General features: G+C 37.9%; 1 protein-coding gene across 1 annotated transcript; it reads right to left on the minus strand.

Moving 5' to 3' along the window:
- Positions 1-282: 282 nt before the first annotated feature.
- On the minus strand, positions 283-12,286 carry LOC311282843 (uncharacterized protein). The gene is made up of 4 exons (XM_084396900.1): positions 12,173-12,286; positions 1,854-6,620; positions 1,711-1,770; positions 283-795 (listed from the first exon to the last, which is right to left on the minus strand). Exons 2-4 carry the CDS (start codon positions 6,568-6,570, stop codon positions 662-664), a joined length of 4,911 nt encoding a protein of 1,636 aa, XP_084253026.1. The 5' UTR covers positions 6,571-6,620; positions 12,173-12,286; the 3' UTR covers positions 283-661.
- Positions 12,287-17,012: the final 4,726 nt, after the last annotated feature.

Raw genomic sequence — 17,012 nt, forward strand, 5'->3', positions numbered from 1 at the left:
ATAGTATTACGTCATTCACAAGCGACAAAACCAAAAGCAAATTGTTTTTTTTTTCTTCTGTTTTTGAATTATTTTCTTTGTATTAACGTTAAGGTATTCCAAATTTTACATTTATATTTATTTCCTATTTTTAATTTGGGTTTGCCATTATTTCTGTGAACGTATGTTGAATATTTAACGCTAATTTATGAAAATATTTTGAATTGTTTACTTATTAAATCACCGACTTCAGTAAATCACGGTATAACAAACCTTAAAATCCAGGAGCAACCACAAAAGATATTACAAAATGGTTTTATTTAAAAAAGTTGTACAAAAATAGATTGTCAAATCTTTACAAACCAGTGGAATCAAAAATAAAAGCACAACAATATATGCAATTAAAAAGATGTACCTCCACGGCAAACATGTTTCATGAAAATGTAAAGTATAAAACATGTTTAATAGCAGCTGTTGAACTGTATGATCAGTGTGCAAGTGGTGCATTTATAATATAATACAAAACTTCAAGTACACCATAAAAATGAATCAGTACATTTTGCAATTTGAATTTGTTAGATTCATCCTATTAACAGGGAGTAACACAACAAAAGGATTGCATGACAAAAAGAACCCCATTTGCTTAAATTTTAATAAGGAATCAAGGTCTTTCATTAGAATTCTACTTTGAGGTGATTTCTTTATTTTTGTGATATCTCTTCTTAAACTCCTGGAAGAGGCTACATGAGCCGGACACATCTGTGACCTGGATTGGCTGAGTGTGCTTTTTCTTCAAGGGGCTGAAACTCCAAACACCTGCAGATAGACAACCACAAAACCCATTTAGATGAGTGATACACTGCCTATCATGTACCATTTTATGGCAGGTAGATACAGGATTCATTTCTCACAATATACCCTGGTTAGGCTTTAGAACTTGGATTGAACATTAACATGTGATTATTGGATATTTACTTATAGTCCAGTCATTTTAAGCCAAAATGGGGGCCAATCTTGAACAAACTGCAACAGAAGCAAACTCAACTGATTTTGTATCCTCAATATGTCCTGAGTAAGGAAAAAAAAAAAAGCCCCGAAGAATCCCATTAGGGGAAAGTTTCAAAAAAGCTAAAGGCTGGTTTCTAAAGTACTTCTTCCTGCCTCTATGTATTAATGCTCATGGGTTCCATTCAGACCTTAACATTAAGTATTTTACTGTTATGTGTCAACAAGACATTTTCACCTGGCTATACCCAATGTTTAGATCTGTTGTGGTATTTATGCAAATTAGCACATACGTAATTAGATTATGCACCGTTTGTCCATGTTAACAAATCATTTCTAAAAACTTGTAATACATTTTTTGTTTGTCTTGATGCAAGTAATCAACTCAGTAATTTTCATGGTGATATCTAAAGGTTAAAAATTTTACCCTATTCACGTAAGAAAAGAATAGGCGTATGAATAGGCTATATTTGGGTCTTTTTCTAAACTTTCCCCTAATGGGATTCTTCAGGGCTTTTTTTTCCTTACTCAGGATATATTGAGGATACAAAATCAGTTGAGTTTGCTTCTGTTGCAATTTGTTCAACCTTTTTTCATAAAATGATTGGACTATTATAACATTATGTTCATTGATCATTATTCAAAAGGAATTAGCTTTAACTTCATAAGAGGCAAATACAAATTTACTACATATTAAATTAACAACATAAATTCTGTGTCCAATACCTTGTGTTGGCAAACAACTAGTTTCCATCGGTTTAACTTTATCTTCTGGGCCTGACATCCCTTTAGAAAAGGGAACAAGAATTTTAAAAAGTGTACATTTGGTAAACTTACATGCACTGAGAGTATATATTTTCAGAAGTTACCATTTTGCGTACTCCGTGTCATGTCAGCTTGAGCGCAATTGAGTTCAGCTCCATCTTCAAAGTTAAAAGACTCTGGCAATACTTTGAATTCCAATGAAAGACCCTCCTCCAATGGCATCAAAGCAGGGTTCCCCAACTCGTATTTACTTTTTGTTACATTCTCGGCTGAATGCAATAGTTTGGATGGCGCAGTCTTCCCTCTGATAACATATTTATTCATAGACACTTGTTGCGTAGAAAACTTGTGTGGTCTCTTTCGCTTATTTCCCTTACCCAAACGGACGCCACTCTTTGCATTAGCACTTGGAACAAGCAGTTTTTTGATTGAGGTAGATGAAAGTGCATTTTTGCTGAGTTCAGAAATGGGATGTGAGGGCAAGGTTCTATGCAGAGCCAGGTCTATGGAGGATGCTTTTTGTAATCTCGCTCTCTTATCCACAACACCTTCATCCTGTGCTTTCACCCCTTTGCAATTCGTTGGGTTACTCTTCCTTTTAATATTCTGATGAGAGAGTATAGTTATTTGAAGAGTTTCTGGGGGTTCTTCACAGCTTTCTTTCCCTTTAGATCTTTTAGTTAGCTTCACTTCTTTTCTTCCAGAAGATGACCCATACAGTGCAAGACATATAGTATTGGTCTTCCTCATCAAATCAGGAGTTGGGGTCGCTTGCTCAATCTCATTCTTCATGGTCACATTTGTTGCACATTTTGAAGGGGAGTCGTCTCTTGTCTGCTCTGCAATTTCAGTGTCCATCTTACAAACCTCTTCAGAACTTGATATGTCCTTCAGAATATTTTCCTTTACTACTTTCTGAACGACCCTACTTGGAACTTCGTCCTCTGTTTCAGAATCATCTGTTGTTTCAGAATCATCTGTTGTTTCAAGAGCAGAATTGTCCAGTTTCACCAATTCATTAGGAACCTCTTTTTCAGTCTGCAACTCTAAACTTGTACCGTGGACCTCAATTTTAGTCTCTTCTCTGAGCTCTGCTTTTCTCTGGCACGTACACAATGAGCCATCTCCATATTCTAAAGTTTTAAACCATTTAGCAAGACAACAGTAAGACTCTAACTTTTCACCAATAGAACTTTGACATTTCCCCTCTTTTGGCTTCACATTTTCTAGGAGTAATTCTTTTTCAGACATGAGCTCCAGGACTTGAAGTTTAACCTGGTCCTCGGTGGTAATATGAACATCAATGTCTTTCTGCAAGTCCTTAACTTCCATCTCACCGGTAAACCATAGCTCAGCCATATCATGAGGGAGAACATTGATCTTAATAGAGTCTAAAGCGTCCATGTTGTCAGTCTCCACTTCATTTGTTTTCAAAACAAGTTCTTGACTAGGTTTTGGATCAGTCTCATATCTCATACTCTCATCTTTGAGCATATAGTCAATGTCAGGCATTTCTTCATTGAATTCATTTCGCATTTGAGATAGTTCTGCGATCACAGGATTAAGTTTCGGTGGACTGCTATAGTCAATTTGGCAGGTTGATCCAGTTGTCAACACAGAACATTTGGCTTTATGACTAAAGTCAGTAATGTCTAGATCTTCCATCAACTGACCAGCAAAGCATTGTTTAGCCACTTCCTGAGGGAGAACATTTATCCTAATAGAAGCTGAAGCGTCCATCTCGTCAAGCTCATCTTCATCCATTTGCACAGGAAGTTCTTGACTAGATTTTGGATCAGTCTCACATCTCACACCCTCATCTGTGAGTACACAGTCAATTTCAGGCATTTCTTCATTGAATTGCATTTGAGATGGTTCTGCAACCACAGGATGAACCTTGGGTGGACCTGAGCAGTCAATCTGACTAGTTGATCCAGTCAACGCCGGACGTTTGACTCCATTGCAAAAACGGTCAACCATGGCCTTCAGTGGATGAATTGTATTTGATGGACAATTGATTTGTTCCACAGCCTCATAGACCTTCAGTGGGCAGTTACCATCAGCCTCTTCCAACCTCATCTCTGGTGTTGCAGCTATGTCTTTAACTTCCATCAACTGACCAGCAAAGTATTGTTCAGCCACTTCATGAGGGAGAACATTAATCCTAATAGAATCTGAAGCATCCATCTCATCATCAATCTCCTCTTCATCCATTTGCACAGAAAGTTCTTCACTAGGTTTTGGATTAATCTCACATCTTAGACGTTTTTCAACTCCATGATTAATTGTCAATGGACTTCTTGGGTGACTTTGGCTGGATAATTCACTTGTCAACACAGGACTTCTGGTTTCCACACCATTACCAAAACTATTGTTCAGTCTTAATATTCTAGAGGAGTGCTGATGCCTTCTTTTCCAACCACTGCTTTTATCAAATAACTTTTGATGCTTTCTTAATAAACAATCACGTTTTTTCAATGTCGTTACCAGACTCTTCATTCCATTTAGTGGATTTATAGTATTTGGTTGGCAACTGGTTTGTTCTTTAACCAAATTAAGCTTCAGTGAGCAGTTATCAGTCGCAGTTGGAGAATGAGCATTAAAGGGAACTGGCAATTTTTCACAAAGACTCTCTTTGTACATATTTTTCTCCAAAGATGTTTGTTCTACTTGTACTTTGTTCATTTCTAGGGATGTGTTTAACAAAGATGTCTCATGCTTGTCTGGTGATGCAGCAATGGCATTATGTTCCATCATCTCACTAGTCTCACACTGTTCAGCCATTTCATGCGGTTGTTCTGCTACCACATTATTGAGCTTTGGTGAGTTTGTGCAGTCACTTTGGCTGGTTGATTTAGGCGACAAAACACTTTGGGCTCCAACATCATTACTAAATGTATCATCCGAACTGGCCATTTGAGTCTGGACACCTTTTTTATCCAAATCTTTCACAACAGTAATCATGTCCTTTAAAGAATTTGTATTTGTTTGACTGTTGGTTTGTCCTGCACGTGTTGGTGAGCAGTCAGCGTCAGTCACAGGTGGAGATTTTCTATTAAACAAGCTTTCATGAAGACACTCATTGTCCAATGTTGGCTCTTCTGCTGGTACTTCGTTCTCAACCTTTTGTGCCTCCTTTGTGCAACCATTTGAGTTTTGTGCTTCGTGGTCAGGGGCATTTTGAAAGGGCTTATAGAACCAAGAATAACCACACTCCTTGTCGATGTCATCAACATTTTCATTAAGATTTAACCAAGAAGACTTGTACGTCATCTTCGGTGGCTCTTCGTTGTGTTTTAAAACATGAAAATCCTTGTTGACTCTGCTACGAGCATCGATTTTAATTTGCCTCAGTATCACAGGCTCTTTCATCGGACAGTAAGCATAGACTTCTTGCATTATGTTTTGATATATACCAGTTTGTACAGTATTATAAAACTTGCGAAAATCCCCATTCCAAAAAAGCTTTAAGATGTCCCTCCCAGCATCAGTTTTTTGGACATTCTTCTGATGCCCGTTTTCCATTTGCTGAATCATGTCTATTAAGGTGTGCATTCGATCTATTGGCCATTCGATAACAGGAATAGTTTCCGTTTCAGCAGTTTTCTTGTCTGTGAATGTGCAGTTATGGTTTATCTTTTCACTTGGTTCATTTTGCATTTGAGTTGGCACAGACATTTTTTGTTCTGCAACCACACTTTTAAGCTTCAGTGAACTTGTGCGGCGACTTTGGTCAGTTGATTCATCAGTACAAATGGGACTTTTGGCTCCAACATGGCAAAGTCCATCATTCAGCCTCGGCTCTGCTGACTTCGGCCGTTGATGCTTGCTTGTTGGGTCATTTGGTTCTCCTTTTTGGTCATTCAGATTAGCATTGGTCTCCAAAGCATGTGGAATATTTGGATGATGCCATACAACCTCTTGCACAGACCTTACATTCATTTTCACATTAGCAGATTTGTCTGCTAATGTAGTAACAGGTGCTGTTCCTATTGGAGATAATGGCATGACAACGGCAACAGCTCTCTGTGCAGCAATGTTCTGACCACATGTAGAAGGTGTTTGCACATTAGCATGGGTTGACTTATCAGGAACCAATGACTGGTAATTGTAGCCACCAAACAAACTACTGTGACCATGAGGAGCATTTTCTGTTGGGGGGTAATATTTCAGATCAGATGGCAAGCTTGTTCTTGTTTTTGATGAGTCTTTTGGCAAATTAGTCGGAGAATTTGCATGTCGCTGTCTGCTATGCAAACTGATATTGTTCACATTTCTTCTGGTTTCATTAAGACTTGTAGTGTCCATTGTTTTTCCTTCAACCTGTTGTGAATTATGTGGGCCAGCTGCCAAGGAGGTATTTTGCTGCTGCATGTATAAACTGTTATTTGACTTGAAGGCACAATGTGACATGTTTGGCCCATTACTGTTAGGAGCACACTGTAGATTTATGTTGTTACCAGGTAAGAATATCTGGCAATTAGAGGGTATGTTCCACAAAATAATTTGCGAGTCCTGTTTACCTGACGGCAAAGTATATTTTGAAGTAAGAGGATTTTCTTGTGCAAGCCTTGTGTCTTTGGTAGCTTGAATGCTGCTAGTCAAAATCTGGTCACTGGTTGTCGGTTGGATTGTGCAGGTAAACTGTGTCAAATAATTTCCAGTGGCCCCCTGTCCTGGATAGGAGGGGCTTGCAGCGTGAGATGGTAAACATAGCTGATAAAAGTTTTGGCCCAAAGTATTAGATGTCCCATCTCCAGGTGTGGTCTCTTTTCCATGCAAATTTTGCAGTTGTCCTGATTGTTGTGAATTAGCTTGCATGCTAATGAATGTTCACTGTTATCTCCAGAAGGGGTGGGATATTCACATCCCTAAAAAACAAAAACAAAGCAAAATATTAGCGTACAAAATACTTTTCACGATACCAATTTTATTTTGATACTCAACCAATACCAATACCTAACGATACCAAGGGAAAAATCTAAAACCAGAAAAACAATTGAATAATAGATGACAGGAGTTCAAAAATTCTTATTAATTAGTTCTTCAGTTCTGAACGGCTATAATTCATATTTTTTATTAAAATCAATCTAATAGAGGCATCAGTAGCATTATTGGGGATGTCTACTTTCATAAAAAGATGCCATTAAACAAATATTTAAAATGTAGGCTACAACTAGGTCTCGCAATACATTTCTAGTACCGGTTATCGTTACTGTTGACTTCCCTTCCACACCAAAACAAGTTTTAGTCAAACACTTAAGATTAAAGGATTTCTTTCTGTCATCTCTACCCCTGCCGTTTCACACCATCAGTAGCCTATAGCCTACCCACCCCCGTCTCACAAGCAACAATGTTTATTCACACCAAAAGGCAAAAAGCATGACAAATCAAAGAAAAAAAAAAGTCCCAACGATTTTCAAACCACAACCATTTACCATACAGCGAAATTCATGAATATTCATCAGGCTCTGTCAAAGAAAGTGAACTGCACAGTTTCAAGTGAACTAAAAAACTACACTTTTAAAACAACCCAACAAATTCTCTTCACAATACATCCCAAAATTAGGTCATATTTGCTGCCAGTCACATCCACAAATTGTTAGGAGTATAATTCTGCCTTATGCATAATCAGCCACTTAGGCTATTCATGTACATCAAGAAAACTTTCATCACTTCAATATCTTATTGATATTGCATTGTGTTTTATCTAGTGCATTTCAGATGCATATGCACCACTCTTAGGTCTTGTCCACACGAATACGTTTTTGTTTGAAAACAAATCTTTTGCTCTCTGTTTTGGCCTTCCGTCCACACTGAGACAGCGGTTTTGTCCATTTTTGCGTGGTAATGTGGACAGCGAAAACATTTTTTGGTTGATTTGACATGGAATGAACCTGTAGCTAAAGATGTTACTTTGTACACTTTTCACGTCGCAGTCCTGCAAAGATTTTACTCGCAATTGCTGTCCTGCGGCAAACCATGAAAGCACTTGCGTTTTAGACCAAACATAAAATGGTGACTGAGTGCGACCTGGACGAGATATTTTGCTAAATACAATTATCCTGCCAAAAAGAATAGCATGAGATCTTTATTATGTCTGTTCCATCTGTATCATCTCAGTGAGCTTTTATGAGGTCTTACGCATGCGCAGTACAGAAGGCTTGCTGCGATAGTCGGTGTTACACATTGTTCAGCCGCAACACCGGTTACATCACTTGCCCACCTCGTCACCGCCATTTAGATTTTTTTAAAGTAACAAAAATAATTTAATTCAGTAAGAGCGAGCGTTTTCGGTTCATTCCTTTGGAAGTTAAACTTCCATAGGAATTAGGCTAATTGAAAACGCTTGCTCTACTCTGCGCCACGCAAGTGGACACAACTTTGGACCACTGTTGACCCCAAAAGGAGCTGTAACGTCTGGTGGGCATCTCATTAACTATAGATCAGTATAGCAGTTGAATATCTAACTACCAAATACCGTCCACACTACTGCGTTTTCGTTTAAAAACGGAGACCTTTTGCCAAGTTTGCACCTCCCGTCCACACTAAAATGGCAAAAACGGAGACCCAAAACGGAGAAGTTTAGAAACGCTGCCGACCCGTTTTTCGTTTTGAATCTCCGGAGGGCGTTTTAGTCTGGACGGGTCAAAAGGGAGGACTTTAGAAATGATGACGCAGTGGCTCACGCTCGGCTCTATGATTGGGTGTCATCAGGCATGGAGTACACACAGATAATATTCAGTACCAGTAAAATCATTTTGTCACAAAAGTCATTTTGACACAAATACATACTAATAAATGGCATTTTGATGTTTGAAAGCCTCTAGGTTTACACCAGCATGCGCATGCCCAGTGTTGGTGAATGGTCACGTGATCCGCGTTTTCAGTCGTTTTAATATGGACGGAGATCAATTCTAATACGCAGCTAAAACGCTGGTGTGGGCGGAGATCATATTCGTTTTAATTCTCCGTTTCTAAACGAAAACGCAAGAGACATCACAGCTATTTGGTACTTTGGTTTAGTGCCTGTCCTGTCTGTTTGATTTAAAGTCAAAATTCTATTTTTTATCACTACATATATAGCAGTGACTATAACCTAACAACCTATTAATTTTATTTGAAACAAAATCCTTTTATTTCTTTTATATGGGGACACTTTTTCACAATAACGGTCATTACGTTTAAAGTTAAAGGTGCTATAAGCGATCTCGGTTGGCGTAACCCTTTTGTTGATGTTTGAATTATTATCAAACAAAACGGAGGCTAGCTAGACCCTCCCTCCTCCTCATCCGCGCACTAACCCCCGAACCCCACCCCCACATCATTCTTGTCGGTTATTGGCTGGAACAGTTTGTTATGTTTCGTGGTGCAGGTCGCTCTGTTTGTTGCTCAGTTTGTTTTTGCTGCAGTTTGTGGAGGCTGGGCTGTCTGCAGAGACCGTGGTTTTTTACAGTGTGTTCAGGGGACAGGCAGCTTAGTCCAGGCGTTTTAAGCCAAAATGGGGGTCAACCGTGAACAAATTGCAACAGAATCAAACTCAACTGATTTTGTATCCTCAATATGTCCTGAGTAAGGAAAAAAAAGCCCCGAAGGATCCCATTAGGGGAAAGTTCCGAAAAAGACCCAAATATAGCCTATTCATACGCCTATTCATTCTTTTTCTCACGTGAATAGGGTAAAAAATTTAACCTTTAGATTTCACCATGAAAATTACTGAGTTGATTACTTATATCAAGAAAAACAAAAAATGTATTACAAGTTTTTTTTAAATTGTTTGTTAACATGGACAAACGGCGCATAATCTAATTACAGATGTGCTAATTTGCATAAATACCACAACAGGTCTAAACATTGGGTAAAGCCAGGTGAAAATGTCTTGTTGAATCTTGTTGACAAATAACAGTAAAATATTTAATATTAAGGTCTGAATGGAACCCATTTAGGCTACCCATGAGCATTAATACATAGAGGTAGGAAGAAGTACTTTAGAAACCAGCCTTTATTAATTATTATTGCAGAGATTGGGTTTGGGGCTGGGTCCGTGGGACTGTTTCTGGGGGACTAATACATTTTTTGTTTTTCTTGATATAAGTAATCAACTCAGTAATTTTCATGGTGATATCTAAAGGTTACATTTTTTACCCTATTCACGTGAGAAAAAGAATGAATAGGCGTATGAATAGGCTATATTTGGGTCTTTTTCTGAACTTTCCCCTAATGGGATTCTTCGGGCTTTTTTTTCCTTACTCAGGACATATTGAGGATACAAAATCAGTTGAGTTTGATTCTGTTGCAATTTGTTCACCCTTTTTTCCTAAAACGCCTGGACTAGCTAGCGGATAGTGAGGAGATGTTGCGGTATGTGAAAAAAAATGTTTTAGCCTAAAAAACGCGTGAGATCACTTATAACACCTTTAAGTTCAAATTTAATTTTAATTTGGTGGCTTGATTGTGTAAACAACTTCAAAACATTGCAATAAATAGGCTAAATAAATGGTTTTGCCGAATATTTGGGTCAATTTAGTTAGCTTTTACATTGAACCAGAGAGAAAAGTTGAGGAGGAGGATAATGGCACGGTCCCTCTCCATGTAATACTAATAATAGTAGTAAGGCTTTCCTTGCAAGTACAATTTTGCCTGTATTATTTGTGTACCCTTCAAAAATTGCTCTTGAGAAATGTTGTTTATTGTCTCCCCCAACATTTAGATTAAATGTATGCCCCTTAACCCTTTAAGGTACGCACCATGAAAAAAAGCAAAGGAAATTTTTTTTCTTTGCATTTTATTCAATTATGATAACAACAATCAATTTTTTTTTTAAATTAGACACTAGAGTATTTTAGATACAGTCCTCTACCAAACGGTTGAGACGTCGGTTCATAATAAAAGAACAACATTCAGAACAAGTCATATTAAGTGCAATTTCTTGACCAATAAAAAAAATCTGATGGCTGCTATTGATGGCTCCAAACACATCAAGTGTGTGTGTGTGTGTGTGTGTGTGTGTGTGTGTGTGTGTGTGTGTGTGTGTGTGCAAAACTTCACCCAAGATTTGATTAGTACGGAGCCCCCCCTAGTCCCACTTTGTCAAAAAAATGTATTATAACTATCTCGTGGCCTCAAGATACTAACTCGTGGCCTCAAGATACTATCTATGTAGGGAGGTTTTCTTGTCACAAAAAGAATGTGAAACACATATGTAGGTTAAATTATTGTAAATATATTTTAATGATAATTTAAGTTTACTTTACACACTTTTTAAGCATTATCGTATCACATATCGAATATCGCATTATTTAAGGAGTAGGCCTAATCGCATATCGCATTTTTCTTCAATATGGTGCAGCCCTAGTTTATAATAAATTATTGATCCATGCACATCATCATTTTTTCTGGAAGCCTGTTTCCGCCACGGAATAAAACAATTTAAAAGATAATGACGACTTTTTCTCAGAAAAAGATCTAAACTTGCAATTCTGTTTTTTTCTCTCGCAATTGCAAGTTTACATCTCGCAAATATGACTTTCAAACTTTTTTTCATAATTGTGAGATATAAACTTGCAATTGGGAGTTATAAAGTCCAACTCTGAGGGGGGTAACAATACTTTTTCTCAGAATTGTGAATTTACATCTCACAATTCTAACTTTATAACTCGCAATTCTGACTTAATAACTCACAATTGTGAGTTTATATAAGTCGCAAATAGCTTTTTTATTTTTTATTTTGTGCCAGATAGTAAGCTTCCATAATGTTATTTTTTAAATTCACGTGGCCTCGTAATCTTTAATAAAAATAACTTCACAACTTTAATTTTGTGCACGTCCACATCTGTTATATTAAAGATTCTTCAAAAGTAACGTTAGCTACAAACAGTTTCTTGGGGGGGGATAACGTTACAACTTTAAGTAACTTAGCCTACTGAAAAAAATGTTGTTGTTGTTGTAATATGGCAATCCAGCTCCATTTCTGTTACAAATTTCTGCAGCATGTAAATCCTTTTATTGGAAGATAATAACATTATGCATTTAAACGAAGGCCTACATGTCGTTGACTAGATGGTTGCCATAAATTACTTCAGTTGTAACATCGCTGCTTTTACTGACCTAGTACACGCTGCTTCACCAAAACATAATTTAAGAAAGAACTGAACTGAATCTTTAAATACTCTCAAACCGTTTCTTGAAGGAATGTCTTTTCTAATAGAACACGTTAAAACAAGATGCCGAACAAAGACGCAAATGTGTCTTTGTTCGGCTCTCCAATTATTATTAGAGAAAAACAGCGTGATTTGGAGAATTTCTGGCTGTTTACGAAAACCCCCAAAACGGCGGTGTAAAGAGCTCTTTTTTTTTTAGACAAACGGTCAAATTGTAAACAATAGCATAACTGTTCACTGCAAGGAAGCATTAAATTACTTACTGAAGAATCTCGTAAGAAACACTCAACTGTCTGCGATGTATTTCATTCAGCTGCTTTCTCTGAACACTTCCTCTCAGTCAATCTATTCAGGCCTTTAATGTGCACGAGGGGCGGGACCGTTAGTTCGTGTTGCCAGGTCCCTTTGGTTATGTCGATTAGGGACTTCCGTTCTTTTTTTCTGTTAATTGTAAATTTGTTATAGCAACGTTTTATTATTTAAAAATGAAATCTTAATTATTTTCATTATTTCATATAGTCTATGCAGTTTCGCCACTGATCCAAGTTATTTAAAATTTCGTAAAATATCAATGGGATCTGGCAACATGTGACATTAGATACGTCGCTGAATTCGAAACCACATACCAAGTTATAAGTGTATAGTTATGAGAGTTTAATAGTTCAGACTGAATAGCCTGAGAGGAACAAATGTTTTAGTGTGTCTTGCTGTTATGATGCTCGATCGGTGCTCTGTAGCCATAGAAAGATATAGGAAAAATAGAAATATAGTATGCTACGCGTCCGGAATTCAGCAAATATTTAGCAACTAAACCAGTATACTCAGAGTAAGCTGTTAACCCTTTCATTTAAAATGTATATATATAGGATCTTTCAGTAATGTTAGTAACCATATACCTGTTAACCTAAAACCTGCTCCAGACTATATCACCATCAAGAATCAGTCGATAATATAATCATTTGTTATGCTAACATTAATATTGTATTTAAAACAAATCACATCAAACTCTTATTGTTCATACATATTATGAACATTTTCATATTGCACTGTAGGCCTACATGATCAGCACCTAAAATAACAATGCAACTATTTATTATAATTTAGGCTAATGCTTTATGATTTTATTTGATCAAAATCAAACAAGCATGCACAATACATGGTAAAATAGGTTATCAGTAATCAGTCTGTCGGTTTTTCACAACTCTTTCAAAGGCCTGCTGTAGATCATTGTGATAAATGATCTGTACAGAAGTACAATATAATTTGTATATTCTAACATGTTACTTTAAAAGTGTTGGGCTCTTTAAGAACATCCTTCCCCCTCAGTGCACATGTACTAAGAATATACACTTTAGTTGTTCGAATACTGGATATTGTTGGCAACTAGAGCTCTGTTGTGCAAAAATCATGTCATGTCATGTGCAAAAATCATTGCGTTCACATGTGGCAGTCGCTGTGTAATTCTTGGGACGTACAATCAATTATATATTTTTTCAATTCTGCTCCTGTCAATTATATTTTGTTAATATATAAATCATGACCTCTCCTGCCTTGCTCTCCAGCAGAAATACACTCTAAAAATGCTGGGTTGTTTCAACCCAAAGAAATGCTGGGTGAAATATGGACCAAACCCAACCGTTTCTTTGGGTTGAAACAACCCAGCAAGTTTACATCATATTTATAGTTTACTATTTATATATTGTTTTGCACTTTAAGTATCCTACTGTGTTACACCGTACAGTTATATCATTAACTGTACTTTAACTCTTTCCCTTGTTTTGGGTGTTGAGGGAGATCCACCTGAGAGTGGCACTTCCTTCGCTTAATTTTCACCTCCAACTCGACGTCAACGCAGAAAGGGTCACAATAAGAAATCTGTAACTAAAGATGCAGCCAGCGAGCTGACTTGGTTAATAAAGAATATAACCATCTAAACCAGTGATCTCAAACTCAATTCCTGGAGGGCCACAGCTCTGCACAATTTTGCTCCAACCCTAATCAAACACACCTGATCCAGCTAATCAAGGTCTTCAGGATTACTAGAAACTTCCTTGCAGGTGTGAGTTGGAGCTGGTTGGAGCTAAACTGTGGAGAGCTGTGGCCCTCCAGGAACTGAGTTTGAGATCACTGATCTAAACCATGCTGAATAAAGAGGTTGCTGTCCATCTCTGCCTCTCTCAAATCACATGAGAGAGCAGTGACAAGGGTCATTATCCACAAATACAAAGGAACTATTGTATCTTCGGAGAACAAGCCGCTGGCTAGACATAGTCATGCTTGTACAGAAATAGCAGGACTACACTTGCTGGGACCAGCAGTCATACGCGTGATATTGAAATAGCAGTCATGTGCCTTACAGCAACTATGATGAAGACGGCTGAATTCAGACTATAAAAGAGACCTGGACAGTACTCTTCGCTCTTCCTTGCAATCTCCAGTCTGATACGCCAGCAGTTATCAGATGCAAGAAGCTTTAAGCCTAGCTAGTTAGTACTCATTTTGGAATCTGTAACAAGTATTCTTATTATTTTGATTCTTTTAATAAATATTGTTAAACATTTATTATAATCATCTGACTGGACCTTGGATTCTTGAGTACGTGTCACATTCTTCTATCTGGATCAGGAAGATCCTAACTGGAGAAAACGACAAGAGGGTGAGTATTCTTTTGATATAAGAATAATCACTGTGAGATTTGATTGATTAAAAAACCTAGCCAAAGAGGCAGCTTACGACAGGGTTATTGTTGTATAGCGAACACGGTTGAAGAGTACCTAAAAAGGTAGACTTATACTATGAAGGGGAAATCTATTATCTTTATAACAGAATACGAATTTGTAGAGACTGATCGCCTAACTCTTGGGGGCACGACTAAAGGATACGCTCTTTAGTTACCGCGGGATTATCTATATGTCCTGGATAGGATGTAGGATAATTTGGAACGGTATTAATCGTAAAAATCTCTCGCACCCTGCCAGCATTTAAAAGAAAAAAACATGGTTGGACATGATGTCCTTAATGTGACATACATGTGGGCTGTAAAATATGATTATCATAAATTTGAATACAATTTTGACATAGCATTGAAATGACTATAGCAAGGTTTTTAATAACATCTACATAAATACAGTATTTCAATTGTGACTGTAGAACATCCTCTCTCCTCGCCTGAGACAGGACACAATCTGAAGTGTAACAGTGTGAACCGCCCCATCAGACAGTCTGGCTGGAGAAGCGGTAGGGAGTCTCCCTGGAGGTGTGATGTCGTTCAGACTGTGCCTTTGTTATGCGCTGACTCTGACTGTATGGGGGGCTGAAACTGTCAGTGCTGCAGGCAACACATTCATAACAAATGTTCTATTAGATTCTATTACCTATAATTTATTCATTATAATTATTGCATCTTTTCTATGATTGTTCATTAAACAAATGCAATAGTCCAAAAGCATAATACCAAAATTAGGATGATTTTGGTTACAAATAACTGTTCAGATGTTAATTCAATAGCATATAGCTGTAGCGGCTCCTGGCCTATAGGGGTTTCAGCACTAGTTGTTTAAAGGAACACGCCGACTTTTTGGGACTTTAGCTTATTCACCTTATCCCCCAGAGTTAGATAAGTCCATACATACCCTTTTCATCTCCGTGCGTGCCGTAACTCTGTCTGACGCACCCACCGCTAGCCTAGCTTAGCTTAGCACAAAGACTGGAGGTAAATGGCTCCAGCTAGCATACTGCTCCCAATAAGTGACAAAATAACTCCAACATTTTCCTATTTACATGTTGTGATTTGTATAGCCACAGCGTGTACAAATAACAAGGTCACATGAGACACAGCCATCTTCTAACCGTATACAAACTGGGAACTATGTTCTCAGAAGGCGAAGCACTGCTATACTACTTCTGCGGAGTGATTTACTCCAGCTCTGAGCGAAATCTCTGCTCCTCACCACGGGCTTCTCAGGCGCTGCGAGCAAATCACTCCACCCAAGAGAATATAGTTCCCAGTATGTATACGGTTAGAAGATGGCTGTGTCTCATGTGACCTTGTTATTTGTACATACTGTGACTATACAAATCACAACATGTAAATAGGAAAATTATGACGTTATTGGGAGCAGAATGCTAGTTGGAGCCGTTTACCTCCAGTCTTTGTGCTAAGCTAAGCTAGGCTAGCGATGGGTGCGTCAGACAGAGTTACGGCACGCACGGAGATGAAAAGGGTATGTATGGACTTATCTAACTCTAGATTGTGTAACTCGTATGTTGTGTGGACAAAATGTGGTCAAAAGGGTATACCACACATTACTGACCGGAGACAAATTTGTCCCCATGAGCAAAACAGCTTATAAATTTTTCTGTGAGGGTTGTGTTTAGGGGTAGGGGATAGAATATACAGTATACATTTTTTTATGCCTATGGAAATCTCCCCATAAAACCCAACATGTGTGTGTATATATTTATATATTGTGCTCCACAATATCCCTTAGGGTGCACTTGTTAATATAAACATGCTTATTCCTTTACTTTTTTTTGACATTTGTTTGTTTTTTCATCATTAGAATCATCCAATACCCTTTTCTCACATGACTATGGAGGGGGAGACCATAAATGCCATGAGATGGAAAGCATCTGTGTATTTATGTGATGAACAAATGCTCTACATATGTGGCCGGATATGAAAGGTCAAAAAACGACCCTGGGGAGTTCACATATGTAATGTCAAAGGTCAAATTGATCCCCTGGGGATATGGAAGGTCAAAGGGCTACATAGGTATTCCAAATATGAAAGGTCAAAGGGCACAATGACCCTTTGAATAGGTCAAAGGTGAGCATGACGTGGGTGGTCAAGGTCAAAGGTGAGCGTGATGTGGGTGGTCAAGGTCAAAGGAAGCAATCAATCAAATTTTTTGACAGGTTGTGAAACTTACAGCTACGGAGCCCTTAAAAGGGACACGGTGATGGAAAAAAATATGAGAACATGTTCACTCCCAAATGTGTGTCGTTCCCCCGAGAAACTTTGCGTTTCCTAGCAAAGGTTTTGCATTCCCCCGAGAAATTTTGTGTTCGCTCAAAATATATTTGAGTTCCCTCGTAAAAGGT

The sequence above is a fragment of the Rutilus rutilus genome, assembly GCF_951802725.1.
Source record: "Rutilus rutilus genome assembly, chromosome: 23".
NCBI lineage: Eukaryota > Metazoa > Chordata > Actinopteri > Cypriniformes > Leuciscidae > Rutilus > Rutilus rutilus.

Excerpts from the sequence above, each read along its gene's own strand:
- LOC311282843 (XM_084396900.1), bottom strand. The coding sequence starts at position 6,570 with ATGCAAGCTAATTCACAACAATCAGGACAACTGCAAAATTTGCATGGA. Across the intron at positions 1,771-1,853 it reads GACACGGAGTACGCAAAATG|GGATGTCAGGCCCAGAAGAT; the intron begins GTAACTTCTGAA and ends CCTTTTCTAAAG. Across the intron at positions 796-1,710 it reads TAGTTGTTTGCCAACACAAG|GTGTTTGGAGTTTCAGCCCC; the intron begins GTATTGGACACA and ends GTCTATCTGCAG.